This window comes from Epinephelus moara, chromosome 2 (assembly GCF_006386435.1).
Source record: "Epinephelus moara isolate mb chromosome 2, YSFRI_EMoa_1.0, whole genome shotgun sequence".
NCBI lineage: Eukaryota > Metazoa > Chordata > Actinopteri > Perciformes > Serranidae > Epinephelus > Epinephelus moara.
Window position 1 is genome coordinate 44,614,113 of NC_065507.1, and position 14,434 is coordinate 44,628,546.

The 14,434-nt window shown below is 40.9% G+C and overlaps 1 protein-coding gene across 4 annotated transcripts in view; it reads right to left on the reverse strand.

The window, feature by feature from the left end:
• usp32 (ubiquitin specific peptidase 32) overlaps positions 1-14,434 on the reverse strand; it is a 204,231-nt gene that overhangs the window by 7,682 nt on the left and 182,115 nt on the right. For all 4 annotated transcript variants that reach the window (XM_050055471.1, XM_050055481.1, XM_050055453.1 and 1 more), the window contains exons 27-33: positions 11,695-11,879; positions 10,881-10,967; positions 10,281-10,401; positions 7,106-7,297; positions 6,217-6,442; positions 5,539-5,996; positions 5,344-5,436 (exon numbers count right to left, since the gene is read on the reverse strand). In XM_050055471.1, the coding sequence (XP_049911428.1) occupies positions 5,344-5,436; positions 5,539-5,996; positions 6,217-6,442; positions 7,106-7,297; positions 10,281-10,401; positions 10,881-10,967; positions 11,695-11,879 (1,362 nt within the window). The remainder of the gene's footprint in view (positions 1-5,343; positions 5,437-5,538; positions 5,997-6,216; positions 6,443-7,105; positions 7,298-10,280; positions 10,402-10,880; positions 10,968-11,694; positions 11,880-14,434) is intronic.

Consider the following 14,434-nt stretch of genomic DNA (forward strand, 5'->3'; position numbering starts at 1 on the left):
TCACTGTATTTCCTCATCAGTGGTGATGCAGAGGGAAGTCTGCACTTCGTTTATCGCCCAGAGAGCGAGGCTGCATGCCAACATTTTCAGAACAAAATAGAACAGGCTGCAGTGAGAGTCTCTCTCTCTTTGTTTTAAGATGTATTTTGGGCATTTTTGCCTCTAATCGATAGGACAGTGTGGCGTGAAGGGGGGAGAGAGAAGGGGGACAACACGCACAAAACGGCCGCGGGTTGGAATCGAACCCAGGCTGCTGCAGCAAGGACAGAGCCTTTGTACATGGGGCGCCTGCTCTATCCGCTAAGTCACTGACACCCCATGAGTCTCTCTCGATTGGATATTTAAAAATAGCAGGTATGTGCATTTAGTCCTTCTCAGGCAAGCACAGGGGATTAGTGTGTTGTAGCCCACAGGAACGATGCTCCACAATGCTTTTTTTTTCTCCAAGTGAGGATTAGAATATATGCAGTTCACATAACCCGGTCAAAATATATACATATTATTAAACACTTGAAGATCAACGCATTACTTCAAGTGTATGTTATCCAAGAGAAACAATAAAAACTAATGGAATGGTCAGAGTTGTATTGGAATAAAGGTGTGCTGATGGATTCACGTTTTCAACTCATGCATTGAGTAACATTACAAGTAAACGTTCCACCTTAAAAGTAGCTGGCAGTTAACCCAGTGAATTAAGTTAATTTTTTCTCAGTCTACAAGTCCATTCTCACTGAGGGCGAATATCTGCGTGGATTATTCTCATGGAGAAAAATATAAAAGTTGATTTCATGGGTTCTTATGGAAGTTTGCACACCGGGGCGGAACTTTCATGCGGTGAAAAAAGTTTTCGCCCAGACTTTGACCCCCCGCGGAATTCGCCGGCGGAACTACACAGCTGGGCCAATGAAATTGTTTGTTTATAGTCGCGCAGACCCGGGAGAGTCCAAAATCCAGCCAGGCAGGACACAATGGGAGAAAGGTTGATAAACCTCGTTTCACAGCACCACGTCCTTTTTGATAAAAGATGGGATGATTTTATGAACAATGAATTAAAGGACAATGTCTGGCAGTCCATTGTCCAGCTTGGTGGCTGCGGTGAGAGTGGTAAGTGCTAAAGAAAGTTGATGTTGACGTTTGTTAAACATTAGCTTGCAATCTCGCTGCTGCTGCTGCTACTCTTATCCATGTTCACCCATACCCGTTCACACTGCGCGGAATTGGAACACAACAATGCGAAATTCCGCACCGCGTCGGTACCGCGCCTGTGTTTATGGTTAAACGCGGAAAAGCGCTGCGCGAATATTCCGCAAATCCGTCCCGCATTTCTGCATCGCGGCAGTGAGAATGAACCTTACAGCTGCTGCGAGAGGCAGCAAAACATCCTTTCATTTTATAGTTTTATTTTACTAATGTATGGAAGACTTGCCACTGTATGAACAGTGGTTACATAAGCCTCAATACCAGCCACAACTCAGCCCTGAGCAAAATTGAAGTCCACTAGTGACCAGTTAGCAGACTGCAGCGTTCACAGCTCTACCTTTTAGTACCGGATCTGTGTGCTAGGTACCCCAACAGAGGGGTGACTAAAATGGAGATGGTAAGGAACGGTTCCATTGGTACAATCCACAACTTTTCACAGTGGAAACGGAAAAAAATGCGTATCAAACTCAACTGAACCATATCAGACTGCTTAGTGGAAACAGGGCTCAAGTGAACATTTGTGCCAAATTTGAAGAAATTCCCTCAATGTGATATCATGTCCATGAGAATGGGACAGATGGACAACCTGAAAACATAATGCCTCCAGCGCAGGCTATTGCCGGGACGAAGGCATGAAAAAATTCCCTTTAACCTAACTGACCCTTAACTGCCCTGCCCAGAGTCTTGACTCTTTTGTCTGAGGAACCTGTGCCTGTCAAGCTTTCCAGCCTAGCACTCAATATATGCAGCATGCCCTGGACTTGAGACAGAGTTATACAGATTGATTTTTAGTCGCCAACCATTGATATGGATGGCTCTAATGACAACTGTCACTGACAGATTATATCACTGTGGTGACCATGCTAATAAACATTAGCTTGGTTGGATAGTCTTTCTCCAGCTCTCACATATGAAATCAGAACCCTGGAAAAAGGATGTTAAATATGCATTTGATGGCTAAATATGTGATGTAATGGGAACTCAGCACCATGTACTGATGCAAAACAAACACTCAGGTCCCTCATCAACTGGTGAAAAAAAAGTAGCACCATTGTTCTTGCAGGGGAGAGCTACATACTTGTACACCATAGAAAAAATTAAGGATGAGGAGTAACTGATGTGTTTGGCAAAGTCATCTTGGGCATACTGACTAAAAATCCAATACAGAGCAGAAGCTGCTAGCATTACCCTCAACTTTGACTTCATAGCATCGTGCTGCTCAGTGAATGTGTCAGTCCTGAAAGTTACTTTTTCTAACTCCCCAAATCGTTACGTTAGCTAATATTATACTAGTGTTGTCTCTTGGCTGTGGTGCTAACACTAACATTAGCCACTTACTTTATAGCAACTATGGAGATAGATTTGTCTCATTATTTGTTTGAGACGATGGACAACCCATGTGTTAATGTGTAATCTGTATATTTAAAACACCTTCCACAAATACAAATAAAGATTTAAATAGGTGTAAATAGGGATGCACGATATTGGATTTTTTGCCAATATCCGATATGCCGATTGTGATGGTTACAGCCACACATGGTAATGTTTTCCCAAGCCACACTCTGTAAACTCGTTATTTTGTTATCTACACAGGTTACTTTTATTTATGGTCAACCATACCTGAACAATTCTTATCACACAGTTGGTTTGATTTAGAATTTGTTTATTTGCTTTCAACCTTACACTGTTTAAGTGTATGCAGTCTAGCCTTGTAGGGTTACACAGGCAAACTGTTTGATATCAATCATGTGTTTCTTTGTCTTCGAATTACCATAGTTGTTTAGGGAAGTCCCCTGTGGAGCATAAGGCGTGGCTGAGAGCTGAGGACTCTGAGGGATTTGGGGTTTGTTTTGTGTTTAGCTGTAGTAGCTGTCCATTTTGGTTACCCCTTGTGTATTATTTGGTTTGGCCAAGCCACTGTATGCTCCCTTGTGTGCCATTTTGACATGTCAGTGTGTTCGGTTAACACCTTGTTAAGTTGTTATATTTAGTATAGGTGTGTTATGTTGACCTCTTTAACTCATCTGTTCACCATGGCTTTTTAATTCAATAATCCATCTCATGCCCAGTGTACCATTACACAGTTTCTCTGCTTTCTTCTGTTGTTTGTTATAGTTTTGTTGCTTTTCTGTACTGCTTGTGTTGTATTGTACTGTTTTGTTGGTGTTATTGTTTCATTACTATGTATTGTAAAGTGACCTTGGGTTTCTTGAAAGGCGCTATATACAGGCATGAAAATGGGTCAGGGGTGGAAAAAGGTGAGAAGGATACGAGACCCGGCACCTGCTAGGGGGTCCCGGGGTTATGCTCCTCAATTGCACCTGCTAGGGGGTCCCGGGGTTATGCTCCTCAATTGTTTTTTGGTGGAAAAATGAGCTTCCAAATGCTCATATCTGATTTCTTTTAGATTTACTCTAGTGGTGATCACATGCAGAATTATAAGATTGCACAAAAACAAACGTATGAATGTATAATTAAGTGCAAATAAAGTATCTTTACATGTTCACATATGTTGTATAAGAGACGAGACCAGGGGCGGACTGGGACACAAATTCAGCCTGGGACATTCAGGCACACCGGCCCACACACCGGCCCACGCACCAGCCCACGCACCAGCCCACACACCGGCCCACACACCGGCCCACACGTTTCTACCTATAATCCTCTACATGCTTGTACACACTACACGAACGCTGTCCTCAGAATCAACTGCATAAGAAAATCAGCAGTAATTGTTTAATTCCGGACTATAAAATAAATGCAATAATGAATTAGCCACAAATAGCTATGTGCTTATTATTCAACTTAAAATAAGAGCATATGACTCTATTCTAATGCATCTAATTTTATGCACAATATAATTGACTGCCCTGCCCTGCTCTTATATTACATAACCCCAGTTTATATCTCCATGGCTCACAGCCATGAACTAAGGAGGTGTAAATTGGGCAATAGGCCCTATAGTCAACTTTTAGTCAACTTATTACTACAACAAAAGAATCCCACTTAATACTACTAAAAAGTTTTTCCTCTGGCTAAAATGTAATGCATAGTAGGCTGTGCCTTCACATCGCACCTGTCATATTTCTGGTCTCATCCTCCTCCTCATCACGACTGGGGTTAGTTTGTCCCTTAGCTTCATTGTTCTTGGGACTGGACCCAACAACTATATGTAATAACATTGACCAACAACAATATATCCTCTTTTTTCCTTCCTAATTTTAGGGATTATCAAGTCTCTTCTGTAGTGGAATTAACATCATTTTATGCATGCATACTCATGATGGCCCACCAGCAGATGGAGACATGAAATACAATACCACTTAATGTATGTAATATTCATTCATTGTGCCAAATAAAAAAAGCATGCTGGCTGATTCTAGTAGTTCATTTGAAAGCTGATATTGGCCGATACCGATAACGCGACGATATTATCTTGCATTCCTACTTGTAAACTCAAAAACCTATTTTGTAAATATAAAAACGTTCTGCAAATAGACAAACAATTTTTTTTTTTTTTTAAAACAGAGGCTAAAAACCGGATTCATGAATATTTGTTGAAAAGTTATTAATGTTAGGAAGATATTCATAGATGTTATTTCATCTATTTGTAATTTCATTAAAATTTTGTTTTAGTATTTGCAGATCCATTTTTATATTTGCAAATTAGTTTTTTGGGGTTTACAAATCTTTTTTTGTATTTGTGGAAGGTGTTTTATATGTACAGATTAACACATGGGTTGTTGATCGGTTCACTCAAGTAATACTGAAACACTTTTGATTTTGCTCTTGTATTTTTGATTTTGTAAAGACGGTAAAAACAACCCTCTTAACTCATCACATTAGCATATTGCTTCTTTGACTGCCTCATGTTCGCCACTAAAGTCACCAAAGCCTCTGGAAAAAGCTTAGCAGGCTGAGCCATGCCTGTTTGCGCTGCTATGGGTGGGGTTTAACAGTCAATTACTTTGAGTCAATATGATTAAAAACGACAAAAGTCCAAAGGGGACTCTTTTTATTGACAGTGTGGATGAATGTGATACTATATGTTTGGCCAGTTACCTATGGCAATGATCAAAATACAGGTATGAAAGGTATTCTATTAATTTTGGAAATAAAATATTAAGTGTCTTAATGCATTACCTTACAGCTGCTGTCATTGTAACAGTACCATTTCTCATTAGGGTTTTTGGCATACGTCACATAATGGCCTCCTCCCATGATTCCTGAATGGCACTGATGAGATAAAGCAGTAAAATAATTTTAGATTTGTTTCAAAGTTTACTGAGGAAGCCTTAAACTACTTGTATCACAGTGACATCAATGTATGGTACTTACTGATATTGCATAGAGGTTGTAGATGGCGTCCAGACACATATTGTCTCTGTGCTGGAGCAGCAAGTTGTCAGGGTCCATGGTGCTCTCTGTGCTGCAGTCTGAGCTCAGCCCGTTGCTGTCACCGTTCACCAGGACCACGTCACAGTGGCTACTGGATGCCTCAGTACTGCACGATGACTCTGACGTGATTGCCTCTCCGGATCCAGGAAGGCCTGATATTGCAGCCCCTGTTGTGCTCCCCTCTTTGTCTGTCTGTGGTGCGCCCTCCCGTAGCTCAGTTTCAGGATTAGCAGCTCCATCCAGGTTTTCCTTGCTGTTAGAGAGACGGTGTCTGCTGCCCAGCTGGGGCAGGCGTAGCCGGCCTGACCTGCGGCCTCCACTGCTGGTCTTTGGGCTGCCAGAGGGGCTGCTGGTCCGACTGAGAGAGGGTGCTGACTTCCTGCTAGAGGCAGGGGAGGCTGTTGGGAAACCACAAAGTAAAATTTACTTCCTGCACCGGTGGCCATTAGCGGCTTTGCTTATTTAAACTTCAGTCTATTTTGCTTCACATGCTTTCATGCTCTTAATCATGCTCTTAAACACATAACCAAAAAACACGTCTCTTTAAAACTGTGAGTTGTATAAGTGCATGAGTGGCTTGCAGTAACTAAATATTAGGCTTAAATCTACATGTGGTACCTTTTGGGAGGTTGAAAAAGCCAGCGGGGGCAGAGATGGAGGACAGGTTGTCTTCTCCGAGCCTAAGTAGATCCTCGCTCTCGCTGCGAGAGTGAAGGCAGTGCTGCTCCAGGTCTCTGGGAGCCAGGAAGGCGCTGGGGTCAAAATTCTCCCTTGGGAACTTGACAATCTTCTGGGATTTGATCCAACGACCGTTTACAAATTGAAAGCGCTTCAGGTGGACAATCTGGGAAAGAGAACACACGTCATAAATACTGATCTGATCTTAAACTATTTTTATGCAAACAGTAAATTTAGCTCTACTTAAAGAATCTATGTGAGGCCAGAGCTCAGGTCTGACACAGAGTTAGGGCTCATTTAAGCTCAACATTATTTACATAAACTGACATGGATGGAGCATTCTGTCATTACTCTGTTGATTTCTTCCGTATTTGTGCAAGTTTTCTAAAAAACTTACAGATACTGACAAAACGGAGCAGTGTCACCGGAGACTGTGGAGGCAGTGTAGTGTAGTTTAAGCGAAATACGACCGTAGGAAGCGACAAAGACATTTAAAAAAATGGAGCAATGGGATGAATCAGTAACAAAGTGAAAAAAATCCTCCATCCACATGTCACAATGTATTTAATGTCCTCACACACCACCGTCTACAACTCTGCCTCTGTTAAAAGGTACCAATATTATGACTTCCTCCATCTTCGCCTAGTTTGCTATTGTGTGAAATGTTTGCCCTCTAGTGCCATCTATTGGCTGTATCCATGCCATCCTAAAGGACAGATGGATGAATGAGGGCATTGATGTTTACAATATTTTACAACATTTGAAACAGACAAATCTATTTGCAAATGTAAAGGGAGTATAAATGAGCCCGCAGAAGAGTGCCACTGACCAGCATGGGTGGCAGCCTCCAGAGGTCCAGCTTCTTAGTGGCCAGCCGGTGCGTCTTGCACTTGGAGCAGTAGTAGAGCTCATCCTCACCCAGCTCTTCTTCACTGGTGAAGGCCTTTAAACAGCTGTCCAAGCTGATGGGCTCAGCTTGGGCTCGACGGGACTGCTCCACACTGCAGTGCTCCTCAACAATCTGGAAGGAGACCATGGTGGTGATGATACTAAATAGGGTGGGGATGAATTCACTCTATTCTGCCTTCTGTCTAACTCTTTTTTACAACCAGTAACTGCTAGCAGATGAAGGGCATACACTCTAAAAAGGTACTTCATGGTGTCTTCTCAGGCAAAGCCAAGTGTTTTCTGGAGTCCATCTTTTGAGAGGAGACCATCTAATTATGTATTTTCTGGCACCTAACCATTTATACTTTTCTGAATCAGTAGGCTATGCAAATGATCTGACAGGTGTATGTGAGTACTGTTTTTAAACTGTATTTTACTACTAACTTGTCGTGTTCATCACAAAATGCAGCTGAAGCAGCATTTTTACAAATACCCAAATTGACATGTACCACAATACTTTCAGTATGTAGCTTTAATTAATTACACATTACAGTAACATTACAACCTAATGGCACAGCCCACAGGTCCCTGGATCCTGGAGCCTTTATTAGATCGCACTCTGAAGCTGAATGAACTGAGCATTAAAGGGATAGTTCAGATTTTTTTAAATGAGGCTGTATAGGGTACTTACTCATGGTCAGTGTATTTCATACAGTAGAGGTCAGTCAGCATGCCCCCAATTTGGAGAAGCAAGGAGGAATCTGACACAAAAACTAAGCACTCTACTGCTGTGGAGTGGTCAGCAACAAAACATATTCTAGACACCTAAAAAATCAGTATCAGTTGCAGTGCATGTTATATTGAGAGTACTGTCACAGTTTTACCTTTTCATCAGACAGCCTGTTCTGATGGGGAGGCCCGATAAAGGCTGCAGCTCCCCATCTATGCTCTCATCAAAGTCACCAGACTCCACTGACAAAAACAATTATTTTAGCTCTCTGAACAAAGAGGCTGCTGGTCTACAGCTGCCTCAGTCAGTTAGTTTATGTTCAGTTCAAACAAACTCAGGTCCATTTGCACAGTTTTTACGGTTCATTTGGGCCGGGGTGAAAGCTGGCAACTGAATCCTGGTGTGGACCAAACAATTGAACCAAGGCCACTCGAAAAAGTGGGTCTCAGTCCACTTCCAAATGGACTCTGGTGCAGTTAATTTGTGATGTGAAAGAAAAGGAACCAACCACAGGATTTTACGAGAGCAGATATGTGATTTTAGCATGATATCAGCAGTTGCATCAATAATAAATCCATCTGCTGTTTGTGAAATCTGTCCATGACCTCATAACTGATCCTGATAGACGCCACGTATATCCCATAACCTATTTATGCTAATGCATACATGTAACCATGGTAACACACATGCAAGGTCAGTGAGGGTATTTTCCCTGATAAAAAAGCTGTCAAAACTGCCATCATTGTATCCGACTGCGTGTCCATTAAAAAGGGTTTGACAGTTATCCCACAGTATAAAGCCCCAAATCATTACTGTACAAGGTGCATTCTTTTCATCCTGTCTCTGTGTTAGTCATTATTCAGAACATGCCATTGATATGCAGTCTGATAATAGCCTACTAATAATACTTACAATCAGTTATTTCTCTATGAGCTCTTTGTGAAACCAAAGAACAGAAATATAAACACCTTAGAAGCATTTAAGTGATGTTGCATAAACTCCTGATAGTCACCAAAATTTGATTTCCCTATGTAGGTCCTGATGCTGCAGGATGACAAACACCAAAACTGTATAATCAGCGTGTTACCTGTCAGTCGATAGAACTTCCTGTTTACTCCTCTTGGTACATTTGCAAAAAGTCAGTACAAACAGGAACCAAAACTAAAATGCAACAATGTATAATTTTTTCCCTCTGGTGTGGACCAAATAAACCCAACTACAGGTGTGATAGCACCCTTAAACACCACAGTCACACAATAACACAAACAAATGAACTTTTGGAGGTAGTGGCAGACCAGCAGCTCCTGCGTTCAGTCATGTTAAATCACTAGTTTTCTCAGTGGAGTCTTGCTTTGAGGAGAATGATTATTGGCTTAATTATCCTGTTGGAAATCACTGTCTGACATTAAGGTGAAGCAGTGAAAATATTTTAAATATAGCATGCACTTAAAACCGATATTGATTTTTTTAGGTGGGACCTTTTATTGTGGCTAAAATATGTTTTGTTGCTGACCCCCAGAGCAGTAGATTGCTGAGCTTCCATGTCTGACTCCAGCCTGCTTCTCCAAACTGGGGGTGTGCTGACTGACATCTACTGTTTGTAATATACTGTCTAGGGATAAGTACCTCACAAAACCCCACTGGAAAAACAAAAACAAAAAAAAAAATCTGAACTATCCCTTTAAGCAGCTCACTAGTAACACTGTATGGATGAACTCGGAACTAAAGCAGTTTCTGTTTCCCAGATTTCCTTATCTCATCTAGCTCATTTCTTCTTGTCTCTTACACAATAACACAAGACTTTGTCACTGTGAACCACAGCCATAAATTCATAAACTGCTGGAAAAGTCTGGAAACGAAATAGGCCTTGATGTCAGTAGGATGCAGGCAGTAGGACAGCAGCAATGGAACTCACTTAGCAGATCTTCTTTCGAGCAATCTGCAGTAGAAGGGTCATTCTCACTTCCTACATATTGTCAAGATTATCTCATTTTCAGGCTCATATATTTCCCAATAGATTATCTTGCTTGTCTACAATTATTAACTGTAGTACAAAAGACATAAAAATAAAAATGGTGCTGATGACAAATACTGTATATCCAGTATGGGGTAGTTAGAGGCTGACATTACAATAAAAGAAAGAAAAACATTGTTTTACGGTTGTAACCATTTCCATTGCACTTTTCTTTATGATAAGGTGAACAGAAAATCAAGGTGAATGGCCAATCATTTCAGTGTGTAAGCTAAGAGCTACACACTCAAAGATAATATCTCTAGAAAACAATATAGAAATGTACTAAATTTTTCAGTGAAATCCCTTGACTGCTTTTTATTACACTGGTGCTCACGGCCAGGGAGAGAGAGAACAAATGTGTGTGTGTTTTACCCTCTCTTGGGAGGTCTGGTAGCGGAGATGCAGGGCCGTGGGGTCCCAGTCCACAGCTATATAAGCATTTCCTACAGAGGCTCTGTCCTCTGTACACTCTACTGTACAGCCTCGACAGAACCTGGAAACACACAGACACAGATACAGCTGCAGTACATACATGGGTTCAGACAACTTGGAAACTTGGAACCCATAAATTATTAACATTCCTAGTTTAAAAAACAAAACATTACTCTACATCTAATTTTGGTCTTGGTTTGTTAATTTCTTTGGTTAGCTTACCAATCCTGTAAAATTCACCTAAATTCAACTAAAACACCTATCCAAGACACACCCAAAGTAAACTGAAAGCTGTTCATGTTCCATATTCAGTATGTGTGCATGCTTCAGTACACTGAATTTTTTCCCCAACAGTCAGAATGACTATAGATTTTTCTGAAATTAAGTTATTTAAGTTTAAAAAAAAATTGAAAACAGATGCTGCAGATGACTAGAACCGGAAAAAACAATAGGACCATAGCATAAAGCCTCACATAGTGCAAATTCAAAGTAGATAACAAGATATATGAGATATACACACATCGATGAGATATGTCTTACCTGTACCAGGGACACCAGGCACAGGAGTTGCCATCCTTTCCCACAACCCGTAAAGTAAAGGGGTACTGGTAGCCCATACTGTCATCACTGCAGGTTAAAAGAAAAAGAAGAAGAAGAAGAAGAAGAAGAAGAAGAAAAAAATAAAGCACATTATTTGTGTGGATATCATCATTTGAAACTGCTTGCTGCTATTCGGTTTTGACACTCGACAGTCAGCTTGCTCACAGCGCTGTGTTGTACAAAACACTTTTAATGTTTTATTCTTAGAGTGGGGCACTGTTGGCAGTTGGATGAGCCTGGAGTACATCATACTAAACAACAGATCAGAAATGGACCAAGCTTTAGATAGTAGCTCATAGCTGATACTGATAAGCCTTGATCTTGATTGTGCCGATCTAGTCAGGCTATTCCTAATAATCTTCACTTCAAGAGACAGGCATCGTCAGGAGGTGGAGTGGTTCATCAACTAATGGGAAGATCTGTGATTTGATCCCTCCAGTCTGAATGTTGTTTCCTTGGGCAAGACACTGAACCCCAAATGTGTGAGTGCGTCTGGAATGAGTAGTACGTAGAACTTTGTCGCTGCGGCCACCAGCGTGTAAAAGATGCTATGCAAGTACAAGTCCATTCACATCTACAAAAAATTTATGTCAGTTTCCTCTTGGTGAGTTCTTTGCAAAGAAACTAGCATAGCATTGTGATGTGATTGTCTTATCTTAGCACAAAGAGTGAAAGCAGGAGGAACAAGCTAATGGTCAAAAGCAAAAAAATTCACCAAAGTATGTTGAGTGAAAGGAGAAAACTGTCAGCGTACCAGTCCTGGGCGTGGTTGCTGGCTTCCTGTGGGGGCAGTGGGCTGGCCAGTCTGGACACTTGGATCCAGACGGCATCATACAGATCCTTCTTACTGGTGTGGACAGTGCAGGGAACTATGAGTGGCATGCCAAACAGACTGGGTCGGTTCTTCTGAGATGACAGGAAGTACAGTTCTGTACGCATCTGAAGGGGTGACACAGATGTTTAAGTTAAACCAACAGCTGGATTACAGGCAAGACATTTATTTGGCACACATAGGCGAGCTCTGTGAACATCTCAGCATGATGCAAGATACTACATTGATATCAGAATACAGACCCCCTTTATGAGTAGATTTTTGTTGTTGGATATAATTTCGTCCATATAAATGTCAGTATATTTTAGCACCATTTAGTTGCACATATTTTCCAGTATAATGTTATAATGGTTAATTTGAGAATTTATCAGCAGTAAAAGGTAAATTCATTCATTTATTCATTTTCCGTAGCCATTTATTCTGTTAGAAGTTGCGGGGGGCTGGAGCCTATCCTAGCTGTCATTGGGCAAGAGGCGGATTACACCCTGGACAGGTCGCCAGATTATCACAAGGCTGACACTAAGGACAGACTAGGGATGTATCGGCCGCCGATATTAGCAAAAAACGGGCATCGGCATAGGATCGGACTGCATGGAAAATGCCGATCCATGAACTTCGATCCAGTTTTTCACGGAGTTTTTCACGGAGTTTTTCCGTGCCAGGTTTTCCGGCCAGCCCAGCGCTCCGCGGTTCAAGCAGTCCATTCCAGTGAGCCGCTCCAGCTCTTACTATCAATCCACCAGGCCAGCATGCAGATGGCAGATACACAGAGGGTAGGAAGAGTAGTGGTCAATTTAGTTAACTGACTATTTGTTTTCTGCTCTGGTTTTTTGAGAGTGATATTTTTATTTGGTTTACACTCTTACTGTTTAAGTAAAGAGCACTGATGGCATTGTTTTGGGCACAATTAGTGAAATTGGAGCCATGGATGGACTACAAAAACACTACTAAAATAACTGAAAAGAAAAGGCTGCATTGTTTGTTAAATGCCAACAATGTTTTGTGGTGTTAATCTATTTTTTATTTATTAGGGGGCCAAAGCACAAGTGTGTGGAGTCTTGCTGCTATTTTAATTTCATTGTTAGACATTTTAAAGATTTCTTGTGCTGATTTATTTTCTATTTATTAAGGGGCCAAAGCAGCCAAAGCAAACCAGCTATATTTTTTATTTAATGTTAATGTTCAAGTTTAAAGTTTGTTTATTTAACCCTGTTAACAATAAACGGGTCAGTTTCTCATACCAACTGTTGTGGATCATTCTAACTAACCTGATTAAGTAGTTGTTCTTTGCTTGATCAAACCTTTTCTAACATGACTGACAACAAAATAAGTGAATATGTATAATACGTGCTTGGATCGGATCGGTATCGGTATCGGCCAAAACTCAAGGCTGTAATATCGGTATCGGATTGGAAGTGAAAAAGCTGGATCGGGACATCCCTAGGACAGACAACCATTTAGGCTCACAGTCACACCTTCAGCCAATTTAGAGTCGCTGATTAACCTAACCACTGTGCCACCAGTATTTGAAAATCTTCAGATGGTGGACTAACTAGTGACCCTGTTGGTGACTTTCAGCTGAATGTGTCTGTTGTTGTTGTACTGGTGGCAGCTGTTGAAAACATTAACAGAATACTCAGCAGTCCTTGTGTTTGCCTCTTTGTTTAATTTTTTTTTTATCATAATGTCAAAACATACCTGATTCATATTTGGAGTCTTGTCAATCAAATGTGTCACACACTAACACTCAGTAGTGTTTTGAACCTTGCTTGTTGTGACAGAATATGTTGAAAACAGGAAGAGAGCAATGTGCTTTTCCTCTGAATGTCCATCTTGAATACATTTTCTAAATACATCTCAAGTGTGCCAAGGAAGCCTGGCCACAAAAATACCGAAAGTGTGTTATGCACGCTTGCAACACACTTGGCAGGCCGCACCTGACTGAAATCTGACCGTACTAATGGGTTAATGAGCCAGCGGCACACAGAGCAGCAACTTACCATTGACTGGTTTAGGTAAATAGATAAAAACAAGTTCTGTACAGAGAAAGTACTGACAACTCAGACTGGGTGGATGGATATCTACAACATGATGCATCATTAATAACTTGTTGAATAAAACACCACAAAGTAAGTGTGGTAATCAGTTCATATTTGTTCTACAACATTTATATGCATGTGCAGTTAGACCTAATTAACAGAAATTTGTTTTTATCTGTGTGAGAAAAAGGACGTGTGGTGTGCAACATGTGAAAAGTATCAATAACATGAGTCTCACAGTCAATGTGTGAGAGGTGGCAGCCCTGCAGTTAAAAATTGAGACATTTCTGGGGACAGCTCCAGCTGGGGATATAAAACAGGGACATCTGGTCACCCTACGTTGCGCCTCCAACCTAAGTGATCACAGTGCTTTTTCATCCTTGAATTAGTTCATGTTTGTTCACCTTTCACTGTTAGCTTTATACAGTGGGGCAAAAAAGTATTTAGTCAGCCACTGATTTTGCAAGTTCTCCTACTTAGAAAGATGAGAGAGGTCTGTAATTTTCATCAGAGGTACACTTCAACTATGAGAGACAAAATGAGAAAAAAAATCCAGGAAATCACATTGTATGATTTTTAAAGAATTTATTTGTAAATTATGGTGGAAAATAAGTATTTGGTCA